Source organism: Orycteropus afer, unplaced genomic scaffold (genome assembly GCF_000298275.1).
Source record: "Orycteropus afer afer isolate SDZICR_OR568_19922 unplaced genomic scaffold, OryAfe1.0 scaffold00032, whole genome shotgun sequence".
Taxonomy (NCBI): Eukaryota; Metazoa; Chordata; class Mammalia; order Tubulidentata; family Orycteropodidae; genus Orycteropus; species Orycteropus afer.
The window spans coordinates 13,739,050-13,762,046 of NW_006921619.1; the positions used below are offsets into that span (position 1 = coordinate 13,739,050).

A 22,997-nucleotide genomic window follows, 5' to 3' on the forward strand; every position below is an offset into this window, starting at 1 on the left:
ATTATCTTCTGTGTCTGTGTTAATTGGTTTCCCTTTTCTTTGTTGAAGAGGTCTGTGCAATCCTTCTGCCTAGTCCGCCATCTTGCCCCGCCTCGTCTGAAAAACTTTTGAGTGACCATCTAAGATGCAACTATTGGTCTCTTCTCATCTGGAGCAAAGAAGAGTGAAGAAAATCAAAGTCATATAGAAGCAATTAGTCCAAAGATAAGATGGTCCACAGAGGACCTCAGCCTCCATGACCCTGAGACCAGAAAAACTAGATGGTGCCCAGTTACCAATGCCACCTCTCAAAAAGGAATCAGAGCTTGAGATCCTAGATAGAGTGGGAGGAAAAATGTGGAACAAAATACAAAAACGGAAAAATGACCAGAATTACTGATCGGAAAGAGACTGTTGGAACCCCCCGAGACTATGGCCCTGGCTTGCCCTTTTGGCCTAGAAATGGACCCACTTATATGGATTGGCTCTCAACCTGACAATAGAAAGACCTACAAACAGAACACCTACCCCAGGTCAATGTATCCACCTATTCTAGGGAGATGCACTCAATCAGCCATGAGACATCAAAGGGGTTGTTGTTGTTAAGGTGCCGTCGAGTCGTTTCAGACTCATAATGACCCTATGCATAGCAGAACGGAACACTGTCCGATCCCATGCCAGCTCCATGATCTTTGCTATACTTGAGCCCATCATCACAGCCACCATGTCAATACATCTCATTGAAGGCCTTCCCCACTTTCATCAACCCTCCACCGTACCAAGCATGACATCCTTCTCCAGGGAATGGTCCCTTCTGACAATGTGACCAAAATAGGTGTGACGAAGCCTGGCCATTCTCACTTCCAAGGAGCATTTCGGCTGCACTTTCTCCAAGAAAGATCAGAGGGGTAGCACTCACAAAAAGGGAAACCTGGACAGATGGGAATCTATAGATAAGAAGGGCACAGGGAGGGGGTGGTCATAGGGAGGAGAGTTTTTTGTGGTTGTGGGCAGTAATCAGGGCCGTGAAATCAGATGTGCATGAACTATTGAATGTAAAACAAGTTTGCTTTGTAAATTTGCACCCAAAGCATAATAAAAAAATAAAGTAGGTTTAGTTGAGTAGTCAAAGACTGCTGAACAAAGATTAGGATCCGTCCTCATGTGGAACAAGTATTTTGCCCAAAGAAAAACAGTTTATAAAAGACAAAACAATTATCTTTACAACAATATTTTTACAGCCCTTTACGTTCTTAAAGAATGGTTTCACATTTCTTAACTCATTTACTACTCACAATTCTGTTGAGAATATGGGACAAAATAATTAGCACCCCATTCTATAGATAAGAAAATTGTCACTCAAAGAGATTAAGGAAAGTATGTTCAAGATGGTAACAGAACTACTGTGAAATGCAGTTTCCGCTGCTCTGGAAAGTAACTGCCTCAGTCTAACTGTTAGGAGCATCTATTAATAACTTCCATTTATAGGTTGCCAATGGCAAAAAATTTAAGAGACCTAAGACAGGAGCTCTGGTGGTATAGTGGTGAAAGCATTCAACTGCTAACCAAAACGTCAGTGGTTCAAACCCACCGGCCATGCCACAGGAAAGAGATGAGGCAGTCTGCTTCTATAAACATTTATAGACTTGGAGCTGTTCTTCTCTGCCCTAAAGGGTCACTATGACTTAGAATTGACTCGGTGGCAGAGGGTTTGCTTTTGGTTTTTGGTTTGGACCTAAGTCATCATGCCATGAAGCTATGGAGAAGATTACCTCCTCTGAGTTGTTGGTCAGAGGGCCCCTACGTTTATCAGTGTACATGACAACCAGGTTTTCAGAGTGGAGAGAACCTATGTAATGTACCTAGGCTAGTACCCAATATAAGGAGCCCTGGTGGCACAGTTAAAGCCCTCAACAGCTAACCATAAGATCAGCAGTTTGAACCTATCAGGATGTAGTCCATAAAAATCACAGCCTTCGAAACCCACTGGGGCAGTTCTACTCTGTCCTGTAAGGTCACTATGGGTCAGAATGGACTCATGGTGATGAGTCGTGTTGTTGTTGTTGTCATGTTGTTTGCCGTGGAGTCGGCCCCGACTCATAGCGACCCCTCCTTGGGTTTCCGAGGCAGTATCACTACGGAAGTAGGATTGCCCAACCTTCCTTCCGAGGAGTGGCTGGTGGGTGACGAGTTAGAATAAGGAATTTATGAGTGTGAGGTGTAATGATGTTTACATAGAAGTAAGAAAAGCTTTTATACAAAATTCCTTGGGAACGAAGGGGAGAGTTTCTTAGGTATCCAGAAGCCCATTTTTGTCTTATGGTATTTCCAGTTGTCCTAGAGTACCATGCACAGGATTCCTTAGATACCCCCATTGTTTGGGGGGAGGGGGAGTAAGATATGAATTGTAGAAGAATTGATGGCAAAGGGAAAATACTGCTAGGTATAGTAATTTAATTAAATGATCAAGAAATGCTATAGTTTTGTGTTAATTAAATGTATGTCCTAGCTCTTAGCAATATGTAAAGTGAGTGATGTAAAACTAACATTTATTGTGTAGCCAGACCCTGGGTACTTGCTTTTGTATATATGGTCACGTTTAATCCTCTCACAAACACTGCAATGTGGACATTATCTATCTTGTTTAGTAGACAGAAGAAATAAACCAGAGAGGTCAAGCAACTTCCCAAGTTCATAGGAAGAAAAGCCTAGACTTTGAAACCAGGTCTCCCTGAATCTATCACACATTCTCTTATATAAGATATGTAGTTCCTGGGTGTGCAGAAGGTTAACATACTGGGCTGCTAACTGAAATATTGGAGATTTGTGTCACACAGAGATGCCTCAGATCTACTTCTGAAAAATCAGCTATTGAAAACCCTATGGAACACAGTTCTTGTGTGACACACATAAGTCCCCATGAGTCAGAATCAACTTGATGGTGCCTGGTCATATATAACACACCCTCTGCTCTGATTTCTGAGTTCATAAATCCCAACAGACTGTGCCTTAGAGATGTTTGTAAAGGCAAATTTATGATTTGACTTGTCATGAAAGGAAAATTATTCTATTCTTCTTCTCCCCCCTTTCACAGTACTCTCAGTAGAGTTCTGTGATCTTTCAGTTTTCCTTCTGGCATGAAGGTCTGACATACTCAGCAAGTCTCTGCCCCCTTCACATTTTCCAAAGGAGATTCAAAGACATTCAAGAGAAGTGCTCTAGAAATATCTTTCAGTGTGCCACATGGCTACACATTTCCTAAGATAAAATACCACCTCTCTAGGCCTAAGGGTAAAGGAGACTCACTGCCATCGAGTCCAGTCTGACTCCAATCTTTATGGAAGTAAATTGCCCCATCTTCCTTCTGCAGAGCAACTGGCAGCTTTGAACCTCCAGCCTTCTGGTTAGCAGTCAAATGCCTTAGGCACTGCACCACTAGAGTGGAACCCATCAGCTGTTCCATGGAAGGAAGGTGGGGCAATCTGCTTCTGTAAAGATTTACCTCAGAAATCCAGTGGGATTGCTATTTGTCAGGATCAACTCAATGGCAAAGAACTGTTTTGTTGAAGCCTAAGGGTGGAGATAAACCAAATGTCCTTTCATCAAGATTTTTTTTCTTTCTTTCTGATATACAAAAGCTCAGACTGCAATCCCAACCTGACTATTTCAGAATAAAAGGCAAAGCAGAATTTTCTTTCTGAGGATTGTGATTTGTGGCTCATAACAAAAATGAATATAATTGGCTTCATTTTCCTGATCTGTTTGCTCCATCTTTTGGCTTTTTGTCTTACAGTCTTAGGACATACTTTTTAATAATTAAGCTAGTGTATTTAGTCCAAGTATAAACAGAAAATCTTACAAGGAAAAAAATTTTTTTTTCTAAATTTGATGTTAATTGGCAATACATAGATTTTTGTTTGTGATAGTTTGACACATGGTCCTACTTAAATCAGTGGATGTGCATCTCTGGTGATACTGAATTCCCCTTCCCCAGTGCTGCGCAATATACACACCACAGATTTTATTACAACACTCTTCCTGTGAGAGGAATTTTGTTTCATTGCAGTTGAATCTGAGACTTCTCTCAAATAGGATTAAGGAAGACTCTTGTTATAACGCATCATTAACTGCAGAGTGTTAGAGTGAAGTTTTCTTCAAGCATAACTCAAATCCTACCTAGACTGTATTCCTAGAATCCTACACCACCAGCCTCTGCACACATACACACCAATCATAATTACTCTCTCCTCTGTGTTCCCATCACATATCACTCGTGCTCCTGTGATAGCAACTTTTGCCTTTGTCTCGAATCAGTTATTTATAGATTTTCTACTTCTCCCCTACACTGGGCACCTATCATTGCTCTGTTCCTCAGTACCTGGCAGGATTTTGAACACTCTGTTCTACTGCTTGGGTTTTTAGTGATGCAAAAAATAAAGAGTGTAGGCAAATCTGCTCATCAGAAAAGCGTTTGAAAGTTTATTTTAAAAGGTATTTATAAGAAAACTGAGGCAATATTGACATCAAATGCAGAGAACTCAAGAAGGTTGGCAAAAGTGGAAAAAAAAAGGAAATTTTAATGACTTTATTCATTTTTTACTTATGTGTGTCATAGCTTTCATTTGCATGGCATCAAAAGAAAAATGTTAAGGAGTTAATGCTACCTGGTAGTGTAGTGCCTGAGGCACTTGACTGCTAACCAGAAGGCTGGTGGTTCAAACCCACCAGCCACTCCTTGGAAGGAAGGTTGGCCAATCTACTTCCGTAATGATACTGCCTTGGAAACCCAAGGAGGGGTCACTATGAGTCAGGCCCGACTCGACGGCACATAACAACAACAAGTAAATTACCTCAAAATTTCCTAACTGGAAAGATTGGAATTACTGTCTACAGAAGAGGAATTCTGATTCTCTTAGAAAATCCAGTAACAGGGATGCTGTCTGTTGAGTTGGCCCCAACTCATGGCGACCCCCTGATTACTTGTGGATTGTTTTGTTTTGATCTATAGGGTTTTCGTGGGCTGATTTTCAGAAGTAGGTCACCAGGCCTTTCTTCCTACTTCTTTGTCTGGAAGCTCTGCTAAGACCTGTTCAACATCATACCAACACGCACGCCTCCATTGACCAATGTGTGGTGGTTGTACATGTTGTGCCTTAGCCAGGAAGGTGACAGTTCTACCACTGAACCACCAATGCTTCATGGAGATGACGTGAGTCTACTGTTATTATTTTTCGCTCTTGTTTTGACCACAAATTAGGCATAGAGGTAGATATTGTTGTTGTTGTTATGTGCTGTCGAGTCGGCCCCGACTCATAGCGACCCCTCCTTGGGTTTCCGAGGCAGTATCACTACGGAAGTAGGATTGTCCAACCTTCCTTCCTAGGAGTGGCTGGTGGGTTTGAACCGCCAGCCGTCTGGTTAGCAGGCAAGTGTCGTAGCCACTATGCTACCAGAGCTCCTGGTGATATACGCAAAGGAAATTGAGAAAGAGCTAGAGAATTTTAGTAAGAAATACATTCCTCACAAGGAAGCAGAGCTGTTGGGAGGTATTGTACTATAGTCTCATTACGCAAACTACCCAGGTAAAATGATGTCTTATTCTGAAAGGAAACCTAACAGTACTGTCAGCATTTGGAAAGCCTTTTTGATTACCAGGATCAAGATACAGAGTAAGTTTATATTCAAAAAATTAAGTTAGGTAATATAACTATGTGAGTTTAAATAATGACACTGGTGCTTGAACTAAGGTATGTGTAAATTTCTTACTTAAAGATGATGAGTTTATCATTAAACCAATATTGGTAAAGAATCAACTTTATGTAGGCATACTATTGTAGATGCTAGGGAACTGACAGTGAGTTTTCTATCCTATTCTGTGGAAGACAATGAAAGTGAACCATTTATAGACAAACTTGAAATCATCTTGAGGTATTTCAACTCTTTATATATATACATGTAACTTATAGATAGCCTAAATGTCTCATATTTGCAATATGGAGTTGTGTTCCACTGAAATACGGAATAGGTATAGTTTGATATAGCAGGAGCATATTCATTGGGTGAAGATTTAATAAACCACCATTTTAACTCCAAGGAACTTTGGTGATGTAGTGGTTAAGGCTTTGGCTGCTAATCAAAATATCGGTGGTTTGAACCCGCTAGCCGCTCTGTGAAAGAAAGATGAGGTGATCTGATCCTGTAATGATTTAACAGTCCTGGAAACCCAATGGGGGTCACTATGAGTAAGAGTCAACTTGATGTTGATGGCCGTGAGTTTTTGTGTGTGTGTGTGTGTTGTTATGTTTTATTTATTCTAACTCCAAATCGGCAACCGTTTCTTTTTCTCTCTGTGCCTTAGCTTCTTGATTCTGATAGTTGAATTAGAATCATGGTTTTCAAAGTATACAATGTGGATCCTCCACAAGCTCCATTCTTTCACATTCTGCATCCAGAAGTGAATTCTGGCTCTTTCTTAAGTGTTTCCTGGATAAGGTGTTTCCCTGAACAGTGGATTAAGGGAGAGGGAATTGATTGAGGGGAGTTAGAAACTCTTAGACTACAGTGATCCCTAAGGCTTTTCCAAGATGTTACATCTTCTAACCTTCTTTTGTTTCTTTGTATTCTTAATTAGAATTGATAATTGTCCCTTTTAACTAGATAGGATCAAGCCCTTATTTAAAAAAAAAAAAAAAAAAAGGCCAGAGACTTATTACGTGTTGTCATGTTAATGAAGTGCTAAAGCTTTATCTAGAACTTGAGATGTCACCCTTTATCTTCCCAAAGAGTCCTTCCTGTTTCAATATTGGTTTGATATATATATATATATATATATATTGTTTTTTTTAAAAAAGTAGAAAATTGAATGTAAGATCATTTTAATTTTATGAAATGAAAATTTTAACATTTCTAAATGGCAGTAATCACTTTATAGTGTTCTGAATCTTTAAATACTTATGTCCCTTGATTTAAAACGCTCAGCCATGAACACTTATATGTACTTATGTAATATATAAATTGGGAGCTCTGGTAGCATAGTGGCTAAGACACTTGCCTGCTAACCAGACGGCTGGCGGTTCAAACCCACCAGCCACTCCTCAGAAGGAAGGTTGGGCAATCCTACTTCCGTAGTGATACTGCCTCGAAAACCCAAGGAGGGGTCGCTATGAGTCGGGGCCGACTCGATGGCACATAACAACAATATATAAATTATACAAATATCTTTATTGTCTTTGTCATCTAACTAGCAGCTAATGTTTAAATTACCTATATGCTTCATTTATATTCAGATGATTCTTCCAGTTCTTCTGCCTGTGAATTAAACATGTTATTTATACAGTTTCCCAGGATAGAAAAGATACAACCAGATTGTATCTCTAATTTAAAACAGTTGTGTTTGGGAGTTTTGTGTACAAGATTTATTTGTGTTTTATTTTTATTTTCACTTAAATTTTTTGTTTTTAATCATAATTGTATTGCCATCACTTGGAGAAGTTTATAAGCTGTGCCTTTTTGAAACTGAGTAATTTCTTGCTTTTTCCTGCTCCACTAATATCTTTTCCTTTCAACCATACTTTTGTCAGAGTAAATAGCTAAAACATTTTCTATATTTGAAAAAAAAAATAAAAAGCTCAACAGTGCCTACTATATAAAAGACAAAATCTAGATTCTTCATTCACCTTAGGCTATAAGGTTTTCCACAGCTGGTTACCAACTAGCTACTGTATGGAGTCAAACATGGTAGGCACTGGACAAGGATGTTAAAGCTGTTAGCACTGTGGTGCCCCATCTAGATCCCCCCCTTCAAGACTAAGACTCACATTTCTCCAGCTGCTGGGAGTATTGGAGGCTGATGGTTTATAGCTGATTCCCTCTCTATCAATTACCCTTAACTGAAGAATACTGCCTCTTCCATAGGCAAGCCTCTTTCTTGGAGGTAGCTCTCCCTGCTGGGGCAAGGGGGAGGGCAGTGCTATATTCCTAAACCAGAGGAACCAGAGGTACCCCTACTTTTCTGTACCCAGAGCTCTGCCCAACCTCCTCTTCCTGCTGCTCAGCACCTAAGAACACTGCAGGTAACCACGTTGACTGGTGGATGCATGGCCATTCCAACTTCCACAGTTCTCCACTGGACTAGCTGAGGCCTTTCTTGCAGCTACATCACAGTTCAGCTCCTTTTTCTGTCTGTTCTACTTCATGTACTCTCCCACAGGATCACAGCTATTGATCCCAATGGCTGTCCCCAATAAACTTCCTGCATGCAAACCTTCTTTCAGAATCTGTTTACTCAGAGGCTCAGGCTTAGACTATATGATGGCTCCAAGAGATGTGATGAGGTGGCAAGTGTCACCATGGAAGTTGACACAAACCACTAATTCAAGTACATTGTACTCAGTGCCATAGGAGAAGCATCACACAATTCTCTGTAAGTGGTGGAAGTGACCTGTTTTGCTTCGGAGGTAGCAGAGGGAGAATTAGGCAAGGTTTTGTAGAAGTGGCATTTGAGCTTCACTTTGAAGAATGAGTATGTATTCTCTAGACAAAGAAGAATGTGAGGTAGTCTGGGCTTGTGAATGAAAACAGCTAATTAAAAATGTAAAATGTAACTGTATCAGGGTGGGGGAGCTCTGGTGGCATAGTGCCTAAGGCATTTGACTGCTGACCAGAAGGCTGGTGTTTCAAACCCACCAGCCACTTCTCAGAAGGAAGGTTGGACTATCTACTTCAATAGTGATACCACCTCGGAAGCCCAAGGAGGGGTCACTATGAGTCAGATTCAACTCGACGGCAGTAAGTTTGGTTTTTGGTTTGGTATCAGGATGGCAGCTACAGACTGGACTCCATGGGGGAACAAAATGGAGATGGTTCTGGAGCCAGGTTACAAAGCACTCTGCTGAGATTGAAGTTTCTTAAGCTGGAGTCTGCCCTCCCTTCCTGACTCCCCATCTATCAAACATGGCTCCCCTGCTCCACAAATAAGTTGTGATTCAAATAGACTTAGGGGCTTTCCTCTTCCACTTTTTCCTTGAAGATGTTATTTTTTTTTTCTGCTTTCTTAAAACCTTTTTCTTTGCCATTTCATTTTAACATATTTCAGAAAAGCCTCATGTTCCTATGAAGAGTGCATCTTTTGTTTAGCTTTAAAATGACCATCTGTGAGAAGACACAAAGATATCCTCCTCTGGTGCTTGATATTCTACCATTAGCAATTTATGGAATAATAAGTGGGCAGATATAGTAAAGGTTGTATAGTCCAGGCTACTACAACATGAATTCCCCATTTAAACCTTTGATAAGGTTTATCCAATTCATTCTAGTATATCTGGGCTAGACAGACTAGGATGGAGATTTGGGTTAGACAAGGGTTATCAAGTTAGTTCTTTCTAATATATCCCTGGTAACGGAAATATTGACCTTTTTCTGTTGTTGTAAATACTGATATATCACAGAGTCATAGAATTACAGAAATAGAATTAATCATCACTTTATAGCTGAGAAAACTGAGGTCTTAGAAAAGAAATTATTTACCCAAGGTCAAACAGTGGATGTTGACAAAACCAGAAGTCACCTAGCAACTTTTGCTTTCTACTGGTACATGTTGAATGCATCAGATCCCTTTCTGAATGGGAAGTCAAGCTAGAGTATCAGTCCCACCTTAACCAACTCCATGATGCAGGTCCAATTGTACCAGTTCTCCAGGTCTGTTTTCTCATCTGTAGAATTAGAGGCCTGCACTAAAATATTTCCCAATGCCCTCCTCCTTAACATTGTGAGTGTCTCTATCTGTCCTCTAAGACAGAAAAAGAGAAAATCTGTGTAATGGTACATACCAGTGGACCAGCTGAAGACTGAAAGGAAAGGATTACAGTAAAGGGAACTGCCTAACAAAAATCAGTATATCCTTCTCCACTATTTGCTGACCCAAGCTTCCAATCAGCTTCTGTGTTCTAAAACCTTTATTTTCTGATATGGGGGTGTTTTATAATAATACCACTTTTGGCATATTTTATATGGTTTCTCCTTTGCAGAAGAAATGTTCAGGTTACCTGCCCTTTGAACAGTGCTTCCATGAAGTCTTTCCTTAGAAGCTCACTAAACCTCATATGTTGTTGATGCTGGTTTTGAATAAATGAGATGAATCTTGCAGCCAAGCCTCAGTGCAAACAAAAACATTTTCTGGTCAAGAATTTTCAGGTTTGTCCAACTCCATTATAGGGCTGGCTCAAAAAAAAAAAAAAAAAAAAAAAAGTTTAAATTCAAAGAGGAGCAAAACACAAGCCCTCAGAAGAGAGTTTCCAGCCACAGTAGCTCAGATCACCAGGGTAGAATAGAAGCAAGGCTCTTATTGTTCAGACCATCATCATCTGCAGACTCTCATCCTATGTTCTTCTGCTATTTTAATTTCACCACTTCAAAATGGGGAAAAGAAATAGGTTAATAGTTTCCATGCATTTAGACTGTGACCAGAGGCATACTAAGCAATTTTGGAACCTTAGGCAACCACAGCTTTGGGGAGAGGATGGTGATGAATTTACCAATCCATCTTGGAATAGATTCCAGAGCCCGAGGAGTTGGGGCCATCATCATGCAGCCAGGGATGGATGTAAATAATACTCCTTCATTCATTCTTTTTTGCACACACCTCATTATGCCAGGCAGTATACTGGGTGCAGAATGGGACAAAGGCATACATTCTTAATACATAGTCCTTTGTAGTCTAGTAGAGCAGATAGACACATATGCACATAATTTTAATAAATTTAGTATAGTAAGTACCAGAAGTAAAGTAAATTAAGTCCTTGAGAAGGATATAGAGAATAGCATGTCATTCCAACTAGGGTCATCAAAGAAAGCTTTACTGGGAAGATACCCTCTGACCTGAACCTTGGAAGCTCAAAATGGCATATTGGGGAAAAAAATCTAGGTATTAGCCAAGGCATAGAAGTATGGAAGTTTCTCATTGTTTTTAACAAGAATGAGATATAAGGAGAAGCTGAGTCTGGAAGTGGAGACTGAATGCCATATAAGAAATTAGCTCCTTTCACAGTGCAAAGCCATGAAAGTTTTTGTTAGCAGGAAAGCTTCTTGGTCATCTGTGTTTTGGGAAGGAATTTGAGAATTATTTTCAGGGTTGGGGGACTACTATGGGAGGTGAAATGGAAATAAGGAAGCCAGTCCAGGAGCCATTGCTATAGTTGAGCTGTCGGCACCCTAGTTATCTACCCACAGACACTTCCTGCTTCAGTGAGAGAGTAATTATACTTCTTCATTTCCAAGCCCATCCCAATTGTGCATCTTTCTAATCAGATCCACATTCAGGTTTGTTCCAGACTGTAAATTCAGTGAGTTGGAATGTAGTATATTTCATGTGACATATGGTTGTTTGGTGAGAGAACATGGGAGTCTAGGGGTGAATGGAAAGTTAAAAGAAAATCGTGTCACTGTTTCTGGGTCCTGATTCAAACAATGATATCCCTTTTAAGAGTAAGGTGTACAAGGAGCCCTGGTGAAGCAATAGTTAAGTGCTTGGCCCATAACCAAAAGTTGGTGAATGGAACCCACCCAGTGGCTCTGTGAGTAAAGACCTGGTAATCTGCTCAGATAAAGGTTAACCAAAAACTAATCAACCAGGGAAGATCAGAAGGGCAGCATTTGCTCAGGGATAAAGCTCAGAAGGCAAGAAGGGATAGCAAAGCAGGATGATGGGAAATGGTAAATAAAGGGAAGAAGTGGGGAAGAGTGCTATTAAACCAAAGCCTACTGCTGTCAAGTCGATTCTGACCCATAGCAACCCTATAGGGCAGAGAAGAACTGCCCCATGGGCTTTCCAAGGCTGTAAGTCTTTACAGAATCAGACTGCATCATTTGTCTCCCATGGAGTGGGTCTGAACCTCTGGCCTTTTGATTAGTGCCAGATGCCTTAACCATTTTGTCACCAGAGTTCCTAGAGTGTTGTTACATTGTAGGATTGCAGTAATTTTCACAAAACAAAACATGTATGAATTATTGAATGGAAAACCAGTTTACTCTATAAACTTTCAATACAATAAATTAATTTTTTAAGAAAGAAAAAAAAAGAGAGAGACAGAGTAACCGAAACAAAACCAAACCCATTGTTGTCAAGTGGATTCTGACTCATAGCAACCCTATATGTCAAGGTAAAACTGCCCCATAGGGTTTCCAATGCTGTAAATCTTCATGGAAGCAGACTGCCACATCTTTCTTCCATGGGATTGAACTGCCAATCTTTTAGAAAGCAGCTGAACACTTAACCACTGCACCATCAGGGTTCCTTCTCAGAAAGATTGCAGCCTTGAAAACCTTATGGGGCAGTTCTGTTCTGTCACATGGGATCACTGTGAGTCAATCTCCTCATCAGCACATAACAACACATATTTTAAAGCTCACCATGTTTTTAAAGCCAGCTAAAAAAATTTCAGAGAGCAGCTCGAGTAGACAAAGCCAATTACTATAATGAAATGTGCAAAGACCTGGAGTCTGAAAACCAAAAGGGAAGAACATGCTCAGCATTTCTCAAACTGAAAGAACTGAAGAAAAAATTTAAGCCTCGAGTTGCAATAGTGAGAGATTCTATGGGCAAAATATTGAATGATGCAGGAAACATCAAGAGAAGATGGCAGGAATACACAGAGTCACTGTACCAAAAAGAACTGATCGATCTTCATCCATTTCAGGAAGTGGCATATGATCTAGAACCAATGGTAATGAAGGAAGAAGTCAAAGCTGCAATGAAAGAACTGGCATACCGATTGAGATATTTCAACAAACAGATGCCCCATTGGAGGTGCTCACTCAGTTATGCCAAGAGATTTGGAGGACAGCTACCTGGCCAACTGACTGGAAGAGATCCATATTTGTGCCCATTCCAAAGAAAGGTGATCCCACAGAATGTAGAAATTATAGAACAATATCACTAATATCACATGCAGGTAAGATCTTACTGAAGATAATTCAGAAACGTTTGCAGCAGTATATTGACAGAGAACTTCCAGAGGTTCAAGCCGGATTCAGAAGAGGACGTGGAACAAGGGATATCATAGCTGTTGTCAGATGGATCTTGGCTCAAGGCAAAGAATACCAGAAAGAGGTTTACTTGTGTTTTATTGACTATGCAAAGGCATTTGATTGTGTGGATCATGACAAATTATGGATAACATTGAGAAGAATGGGAATCCCTGAGCACTTGATTGTACTCATGAGGAATCTGTACCTTGACCAGGAGGCTGTCATTCGAACAGAACAAGGGGACACTACGTGGTTTAAAATCAAGAAGGGAGTGCGTCAGGGTTGTATTCTTTCTCCACACTTATTCAATCTATATGCTGAGCAAATAATCCAAGAAGCTGGACTATATGAAGAAAAACGTGGTATCAGGATTGGAGGAAGAATCATTAACAACCTGAGATATGCAGACGATACAACTTTGCTTGCTGAAAGTGAGGATGACTTAAGGCACCTACTGATGAAGGTTGAAGAATACAGTCTGCAGTATGGATTACATCTCAACATAAAGAAAACAAAAATCCTCACAACTGGACCAATGAGCAGCATCATAATCAATGGAGAGAAGATTGAGGTTGTCAAGGAATTCACATTGCTTGGTTCTACAATCGATGCCAACGGAAGCAGCAGTCAGGACATTAGACGACGTGTAGCATTGGGAAAGTCAACTGCGAAGGAACTGTTTCAAGTGCTGAGGAGCAAGGATATCTCCTTGAGGACTAAGGTGCGCCTGACACAAGCCATGATATTTCCAATCACCTTGTATGCATGTGAGAGCTGGACAATGAATAGGGAAGACCGAAGAAGAGTTGATGCTTTTGAGTTGTGGTGCTGGCGAAGAATGCTGAAAGTACCATGGACTGCTAAAAGAACTAACAGATCTGTCCTGGAGGAAGTGCAGCCAGAATGCTCCTTGGAAGCAAGAATGGCCAGACTTCGTCTCACCTATTTTGGTCATGTTGTAAGAAGGGACCATTCCCTGGAGAAGGATGTCATGCTTGGTAGGGTGGAGGGTCGACGAAAGAGGGGGAGGCCTTCAACGAGATGGATTGATACAGTGGCTGCGATGATGGGCTCGAGTATAGCAGGGATTGTGGGGCTGGTGCGGGATCGGGCAGTGTTTCGTTCTGCTGTGCATGGGGTCGCTATGAGTCGGAAACGACTCGACGGCACTTAACAACAACAACAAAACTGACTTTCTCAATTTACTTCTCAAAACTAGACTCTCTCCTGGTTCAATATTTCTATCAAAAGTTTACCAATCATAAGGGGTAGTCACAGGGACGGGAGGGGAGGAGAGTTTTATGGCCAGAGACAGTAACTGGGGTATGAAATCAAATGTACATGAACTGTTGAGTGTAAAACAAATTTTGCTCTGTAAATTGGCACCCAAAGCACAATATAAATAAATAAATACTACAAAAAGATGTTTATCAACCGTGAATTTGGAAATAGTCTCTGAAAATCAAAGCATTAAATGAGCGAGAGTCTTCAAAACCTGAGCTCTCAGTGGGTTCAGTAGCTGGCATACTGTATTAGTCTAAGTATTCAGACAAACCCCTCCCTAAAGAGGAAGAAGCCTTGATGCCTTACAAAAGATCTTTTCTGATTAATAGAATTTCAAAAGTAATAACAAAACATTTTCCATGTAGAAAAGCTGGATGGTATAGTGCAAAGGTAGACAAACCAGAGCTTTGGGCAAATCCAGCCCTCTACTTTAGTAAATAAACATTTGTCTCCCATTTGGTTAGGTATTGTGTATGGCTGCCTTTGTGCGACAATGGCAAAGTTGAGTTGTTGTGACAGAGATCATATGGCCTGCAAGGCCAGAAATACCTACTATATGACCTTATGCAGAAAAGTTTACTGACTTCTGGTATAATAGAAAGGAATGAAGGTAGAAGTCAGTACGCATGTGTTCTAAATCTTGGATTTGCCACTTAATACCTGGATAACCTTGTAAAAACCACTTGATCTATCTAATTGTGTTTCCTTCTCTTTATAACAAATATATATATACTCTGCCTGGAGCTGTGGTGGCTTAGTGCCTAAGGTACTTGACTGCTAACCAGAAGGCTGGCAATTCAAACCCATCAGCCACTCCTTGGATGGAAGTTTGGGCAATTTACTTCTGTAGTAATACTGCCTCAGAAACCCAATGAGGGGTCACTATGAGTCGGGTACAACTCAACAGCAGTGAGTTTGGTTTGGTTTGGTTCCTCATAGTACCGTGATAAGCATAGGAACCAACTAGTTTTATAAAAGTCCTTGCTATGCTGTACATTGCTACATAAATGGGACTCCTCAAGTCCAAGCCTAACATGGGAGTTTGTCTTTCCCTTCCTAGAATACTCTGGAGCAGTGCAATGTGTGTTCCAAGCCCATCATGGAGCGGATCCTGCGTGCCACCGGGAAGGCCTACCATCCTCACTGCTTCACCTGCGTGATGTGCCACCGCAGCCTAGATGGGATCCCTTTCACCGTGGATGCCGGCGGGCTCATTCACTGCATTGAGGACTTTCACAAGTAGGCAATCTGCTCTCCCTCTGCCAGCCTGCCAGTCCTCTTGGAGTCTGTTCTTATGCTCTGGCATCTGGAGCTCATAGTCCTCTCTCTCTTAGAGTCACAGAATGTCAGGATTAGGCAAGACCTTAGAAAGAGCTGATTTAGCTTCTCACCCAAGTCAGGCATTCATATCAGGTAGTCCATGTGGTCATCTGGGGCTTGTCCATTGCATCTTACTATGGCTCTTATGGTGCAAAGGTTGAATTACCTGCTAAGTGTATGTGTTGGAAAGAATCAGGATACTGGGGCAGGCCTCTTGGCCTAAATAAGAACAAGCTGGCAGATGGTTCAACTTCTTTGTGCTCTTCAGTTTGGTTGTTAGGCCAGACCCTGTCCTCAAGCTCTTCTGACTGTAACACCCTAGGGTTCTCTCTAGAGCTGACCTCTGTCTCCCTGCCACTACAGATAGGACAAGGGCAGTAGAAGTTTAGGGGGAGAAAAAAATACAGAGAACAATTCAGTCTTACTAATACAACCCTCTCATATATTTGCAGGCAGTTTCATACCATTGTCAGCATGTTCACATCCTCTCCTAACTTCTTGCCCTAAACAGATCTTCTGTTTCTCAAGATATTTGCTAATGAAATTGATTAATGCAATACAATATTGTGTAAACTTTTGAAAAGGATTGAAAAGTAGGGCATCAGGGTTAAGACCACTTATTCATGGATCTAGGAAAATATGTCCCCACTTGCTCAGTTTTCCCATTTGTTAGAGCCCTCTTACTCTATGTAGAGCTGGGATTTGCATGAAAACTGTATACTTTTATGTTTTACTTATTTTTATTTGTCTAGTTTATAAGTTGGTTAATTGGTTGATCCCATTTGTTATATTTTTCTAAGAAGTGTATGAAAGCTGCAGATGTCCTTTGTACATCGTACACATGCAGGCTTTCTGTCTTATGTTCACTGAGCGGTGGCTTTGAGGGCGGTCCTGTGAGGCTCTCAGGCAGCCCATGTTACTCACCACTTTGGGTATCTGTTCTTCTGCTCCAAAGTATGCAGTCTTGTGGGTTAATTTGCACCACTCTGTTGATTGTCAACAGCCAGGAGGTTCTTACCACAAGCAGTTTCGGGACCTGAGACTCATATTTTAAAAATCTGTTTCCTGACCACTTTCCAAGTGGCAAAGAAAGTAAAAACTTTCACCAAAAAAAAATGTGATGCTGAATGAATTAAAACAAAGAAAAATCCAGAAGCAGAAATTCTCAACCTGAATTAGACAAGCAAAGGCTTACTTTTAAAGGGCAGTCACAGCATAAATTGTACTTCACGTTATTGATATTTTTAGCTTGTAATTGCACATGAGAAAAAAAAAAAAAACCTGCATCTATTTAAAGGAAGTGGAAAGATACCAATGGGGAGTGTGTTTCTGTCACTGTTCTCTCCTTTCTTAGATTTACCCTAATCCAAGAGAGAGTGATAGATATAATCAGAGCACACATGTTTCTTTTGCTGTAAAAGACTGATATATTGCACCCCTCAATTAAAACAGGAAATCAATGCTGACAAATGTAAGTTTCTATCTGTGCCATTTATCTTTCATTTCTAGGGGTGGGCATAGCGAGAGTCTTGCAACTGGTGACGTAAGTGTGTGGGTCTGAAAGCTCCAGAAGAGCAGACTTGAGCAACTAAAAGGGAAACTATCTCAACACCCCCCCCCCCATTAGTTCAATGACATGTTTTAAAAATAAGACTGTCTGCATGATTGACAGGTATGTAGAAGAGACGCTTTTTGATCTTTTCCTGATTTCTCAAAGGAAAACAAGAGAAATTTTATAGAACTCTGTTTCTCGGCCTTGAAAGTACTAGACCAAAATCAGCTGAAGGTCCAGCACCAGAATAGGCATTGCAAACCCAAGGAGAGAGTATCTAGGAGAAATACAACCTCCCTTTCCAGACTGAATTTTTTAGGGCCTTGTTTTCGGTCCTTCTGAATGAGTCTTACTCTCACTTCCCTTCGTGGGTTTTTATGAAATATATTAATTCAGTTCACATTTAGAAAGAACCCTCTGTGTGCCAATTATGCTGGAGGAGAGAGAGAGGTAGAGAAAAATTGTTGTCATCAGCTGTCATCAAGTCAACTCTGACTCATGGAGACCCCTGTATAATAGAACGAAACATTGCCTGGTCCGGGGTCATCCTCACAACATAACCTCCACCCCTAGGTGGCTCCAGTTAGAGCAAAGCACGTCTTCCTTGAGTGTAGAGACCCTTTCCTTATTCTGTGCCCTTGCTTTTTGCTTGAGTTGTTCCTTTTGTGAGGAATCCCATTTCCCTCTTAGAATTTTCTTCATATTTGGTTCAAAACATGAAGGCTTTCACGAAGCCGCCCCTGATCCCAGAGCCACCCCTGATGCCCATGCTGGGGCATGTTCAAGTCCGTCATTGTGGTTCTTGTGCCAATCCATCTCCACCTAGGGGCTCCCTTGCCCTTGCTGACCCTCTTCTTCACCAAACATGATGCCCTCCTCTAGCAAATGATCCCTCCTGATTATGTGTCCAAAGCAAGCAAGTCAGGCAGTGTTCCATTATGATCCCAACTGGCTAATTTTTAGAAGTAAATCATTAAGCCTTTTTTTCTGAATCAGTCTTGGACTGGAAGCTCTATGGAAACCCTCTCCACCATGGGTGACCCTGCTTGTATTTGAAATAGCAGTGGCATAACTTCTGTCTCATAACAACACACAAGCCACCACGGTACAACAAATGGACAGATGGGTGGTGGGTTACATGACAGAAATTGAATAGGCACACATAGAGAAATCCCTGTCAGCAAGGAGCTTGCCAGGAGGAGGGAAGGCAATATGTGCAGACGTAACTGTGTAAGAAAAAATAAATAAATAACTGTGATGTAAGGCAGAAAGGGAGAAACACCATGAAAGAAGCATAGGTAAGAATGGGTGCTTTAAGTGTTGGAAGAGATTACTTGGCTCTGGGATCAGGGGTGGCTTCGTGAAAGCCTTCATGTTTTGAACCAAATATGAAGAAAATTCTAAACAGGAAATGGAATTCCTCACAAAAGGAACAACTCAGACAAAAAGCAAGGGCACAGAATAAGGAAAGGGTCTCTACATTCAAAGAAGATGTGCTTTGCTCTAACTGGAGCAACCTCCACCTAGGGGTGGAGGTGATGGTGAGCTAGAGGAGACCAATGAAAAGGGATTCATCTTGCCCACTTAGTAGTCTGTTGTCTTAACCAGTGCTTTCCAAACTTTCATGTGTTTATATTTCACCTAGGGATTTTGTGAAATTGCAGGTTCTAATTCAGTAGATCTTGGATGGACCTGAGATATTCTGCATTTTTGACAAGTGCCCAGGGGTCTTACACTGTACTTTGAGTAATATGTTTCTGAAATACCATTTTTGAGGCCTTGCTAATGGACCATCCCCTCCAGCAACCTTCAGTTAAGTTGGCTCACATCCTCTAGACTATGGGACATCAATATTTTCCCAGATGTCATTTCAGATGACCGCAGTAGACTAAGTTCCCTAGCAGACTGACTATTCCACCCACATCACCTCCAACACATATGCACTTTCACATTTTCCTCATTGGCCATCTTGCAAGGCCAAACTTAGACACCATCTCCTCTGAGGAGCCATCTCTGATTTCTACTACTCCCTATCCCAAAGTTTGTATTTATTTCTCCTTCCTTTGTGTTTTATAGAGTTTTGTAAGTCTGCTATAGATAGCACTTACCACAGTCTGACTATTAATTAAAAAGTTCACATGCATTCATATGTGCACACATGTATATATTTATAATTTTACAGTAACTACCTTAATTCATTTTATAGGGCAAGAAATGCGTAAATACATACCTACACAAATACATAGAAAAGACAAATGCAGAATTATATAAATTCTCCCTCACTAGTCTGTTTGTTGCAGCAGTCCTTGTTTATTTTTCTGCTCCCAGTCGCAGCACAGTGAAGAAGTCCAGAAAAGTAGAATTACTTAACTGATTCTTTCAACGTGTTGAGCCTTTATTCCATTGTCTTTGCTGTCTCACTCATCCATTTATGTGTTTAGTCAGCATCTATTCCTTGAGTGCCAGAAGTTTATGGTACAAGATTACTAAGACTGTCCCCCTCATGGCCTTGGCTCGCTCCCCTAACTATAAAGTGTTGTTGTTGTTGTTGTTATGTGCCGTGGAGTCAGACCCAACTCATAGCAACCCCTCCTTGGGTTTCTGAGGCAGTATCACTACGGAAGTAGATTGCCCCATCTTCCTCCCGAGGAGTGGCTGGTGGGTTTGAACCTCCAGCCTTCTGGTTAGCAGTCAAATGTCTTAGCCACTATGCTACCAGAGCGCCTAACTATAAAGTAGAAATGGTAAAAAGTAGTTCTTCCTAAGGTTGCTGTCTGCAGAAAATAAGGTCATGTGGAGAGTGCTTTACAAGGCTTGGCACATAAGGAACACTCAATAAATAGAATTTTAATCATTGAAATAGTTTTCATCAAATATATTCTTATTATTGTTCACTCAGTGAACTAAGCCTTGAAACAGACCATCTCATTTTTCACTGTTTTTGCATTACTAGCCTAGGGACACTGTGGGGACTGTGGTAACCATCTCCTGTCCCTTCACTTTCCTTTTGCCCATCATGAAAATTAGGACGGTGGTGGAAAGGAGTCATTACTCAGCCAGAGTACAGTTTATGCCTTACAAAAGTGAAGGACCTTGAGAATGAACATAAAAGTCCAAGCCAGGTCTTTTTTTATAGATAAATATGGCAGACACTTGGCTTCATTAGATGTAGCCTGAATCGATTTGATGGCAGTGGGTTTGAATTTTTTATGTTTGTTTCACCAGTGATCATAGTTGTTTCTGGAGACTCAAAGATGGAGCAAAGACCTGTCCTTTGGAAGCTCACAGCTTATTGGTCCCCCAAAATAGCAAATACTAAACTAGGCATATCCAATGAAAGAAATTTCATCCTAGAGGAGTAAGAAGGAGTTCTACTTGGGGAAATTGGGCAAAGCTCATGGATACGGTGATAGGCAAGACATACATCTATCCTCGAGGAATTTGCAGTCTCAATGGATTTGGAGGAAGGAAATTGTGCAGTTCATCCCCAACGTCTACTTATTTCACTTCTGATGACCCATATTCAAAAATAATCAGATAGTCCAAAGCAGTTTTTTTGCCACTGAGTATAAACTTCTTGCATAAAATACCAATTATAACAACTCTGATTACTGCTACAGTTGTGTCATGATCCTTTTAATTTTTCTTTCATAGCAATCAATTGATCTACTGCTTAATTCATATTTATTTAGATTACAGCCATTTTGAGTACTGCCAGGAAAATTAATATGTACATATATAGTATAATATATGTAAAAAATGCTTTGACAGCCATAAAGCTCTACAAAGTATTAGATTACTATCATTATTTCTTTTTAAGTCTCATTACAAATAGATAAATTTTAACGTTGTTAATCTTAAAACCATTACCATGAAAAAACTAAGTTGCATAGTCTGGAGGTTTTTGTTTTGTTTGTTTGTTTTTATCCCTTCAATCTTATCCATGCCCATTTCAAATCATGCCTCATTTCACACCTTTACAAATGCTACTCCTAATTTCTGGAAGATACAGATGGATGCATAGATTATATATGCAGCTTTTTAATCTATTTTGAGAAGAAATGTTAGGGGTTATCAGTCATATTAAGAAATTTCTCACCAACGGTCTCAAAAACATGTTGTATACATATATATGTTGTGTGTGTGTGTGTATATATATATATGTATGTATGTACATGTATATGTATGTGTGTGTACATAATATGGGAGGGTGTGTGTATGTATATATATGTTTGTATTAAAAAAAAAAAAAAACTCACTGACATTGAGTTGTTTCTGACTCATAGCAACCCCCATTGGGTTTCCGAGGCTGTAAATCATTACAGAAGTAAGATTACCTTGTCTGCCTTCTGTGGAGCAGCTGGTGGGTTTGAACCATCAACCTTCTGGTTAGTAGTCAAGTGCCTTATCCACTATGCCACCAGAGCTCCATATATATCTATATATCTATCTATATTATGTATGTATGTATATTCATGTACAGATGCCCTTTGAAGCACTAAAATTCTTTAAAGAATAAAGAATTTGAGTTCTTTACCATTTTCTTTCCAAACAAAAATGTAATACCACTGAAATGTAAGGAGTTCAGACTTTGCCATTGTGAGTTTCATGTAGTAAGTATTTAAACACACTAACCTCTGCCATTTTGTAAAACTAACTCTTCTTGTGTCAAATCCTAGAATTGAAGACACTTACAAGGGAAAACAAAAAAAAAATAATTGCTGTAAATTGATTCTGACTCATAGTGAACCTGTAAGACAGAGTAGAACTGCCCCATAGATTTTCCAAGTCTGTAATCTTTACAGGAGCAGACTGCTACATTTCTCTCCCACAGAGTGGCTGGTGGGGTCAAACTACCAACCTTTTGGTTAGCAGCCTAAAGCTTTGACTGCTGTCCCAGCAGTTTCCTTATTTCTAAGAAAGAGATTCTGATCAGTGAGAATAAGGTAAAGATACCAACCTCTGAAACTTTTTTTTTTTTTTTCAATTGTGCATTTGGTGCAAATTTACAAAGCAGAATTTGTTTTACGTTTTCAACAGTTAGTGTACATTTGGTTTCACTCCCCAGTTACCATCCCCAACCCTAACCCACTCTCCTCCTCTCCCATCCCAGTGACCCCACCCCATTCCTGTGCCCGTCTTAGTTATGCACCCCTGTCTGTCCAGCTTTTCCTCCATATGAATGTTGCCCCTCTGGTGTCCCATGGCCGATTGCTACAAGGGTTGTATCTCCACAGAATAGCTGGATGCATCGCACTGGGTTGGGTGTTCTGCATGTAAGCCTTACTACTGTTGGGGTAAGAGCCAATCCTTGGAAGTGAGTTTTATCCCAGGCCCAAAGTATATTCCAGGGCCATAGTTTTAGGGGTCTCACCAGACTCCATCTGACCAGTAATTCTGGTCATTATTATGTTTTTGAATTTTGTTCCACGTTTTTCCTCCCACTCTATCCAGGATCTCCAGTTTTGATCCTTTCCCAGGTGGTTGGCATTGGTAACCAGGCATCATCTGGTTCTTCTGTTCTCAAGGTCCATCATATTCTAGGGCTATTTCCAAATGTACTTGGTTTTTTTCACTCTTCTTTGTTTCCAATGAAAGAAGGCCACTAGCTGCATCTTAGACAGCTGCTCAAAAGCTTTTTTTTTTTTTTTTATTGTGGTTTGGGTGAAAGTTTACAGAGCAAATTCACTTTCCATACAGCAGCTCACATATTCTTTGTCTCATGGCATTGACTGCAATTTACCACAATGCAACAGCTCCCCTCCCACTTCCTCCCCCTAGTTACCTCTTCCCTATTCCTTTCCCTCCATGTACTCCTATGCCCTGAGCTGTCTCCCTG

At 40.5% G+C, this 22,997-nt stretch overlaps 1 protein-coding gene across 1 annotated transcript in view; it reads left to right on the plus strand.

Moving 5' to 3' along the window:
* Positions 1–22,997, plus strand: part of LOC103192915 (LIM domain containing preferred translocation partner in lipoma) — a 637,368-nt gene that overhangs the window by 599,394 nt on the left and 14,977 nt on the right. Inside the window, exon 7 of the mRNA XM_042780290.1 lies at positions 15,347–15,525. Coding sequence (XP_042636224.1) covers positions 15,347–15,525 — 179 coding nt within the window. The remainder of the gene's footprint in view (positions 1–15,346; positions 15,526–22,997) is intronic.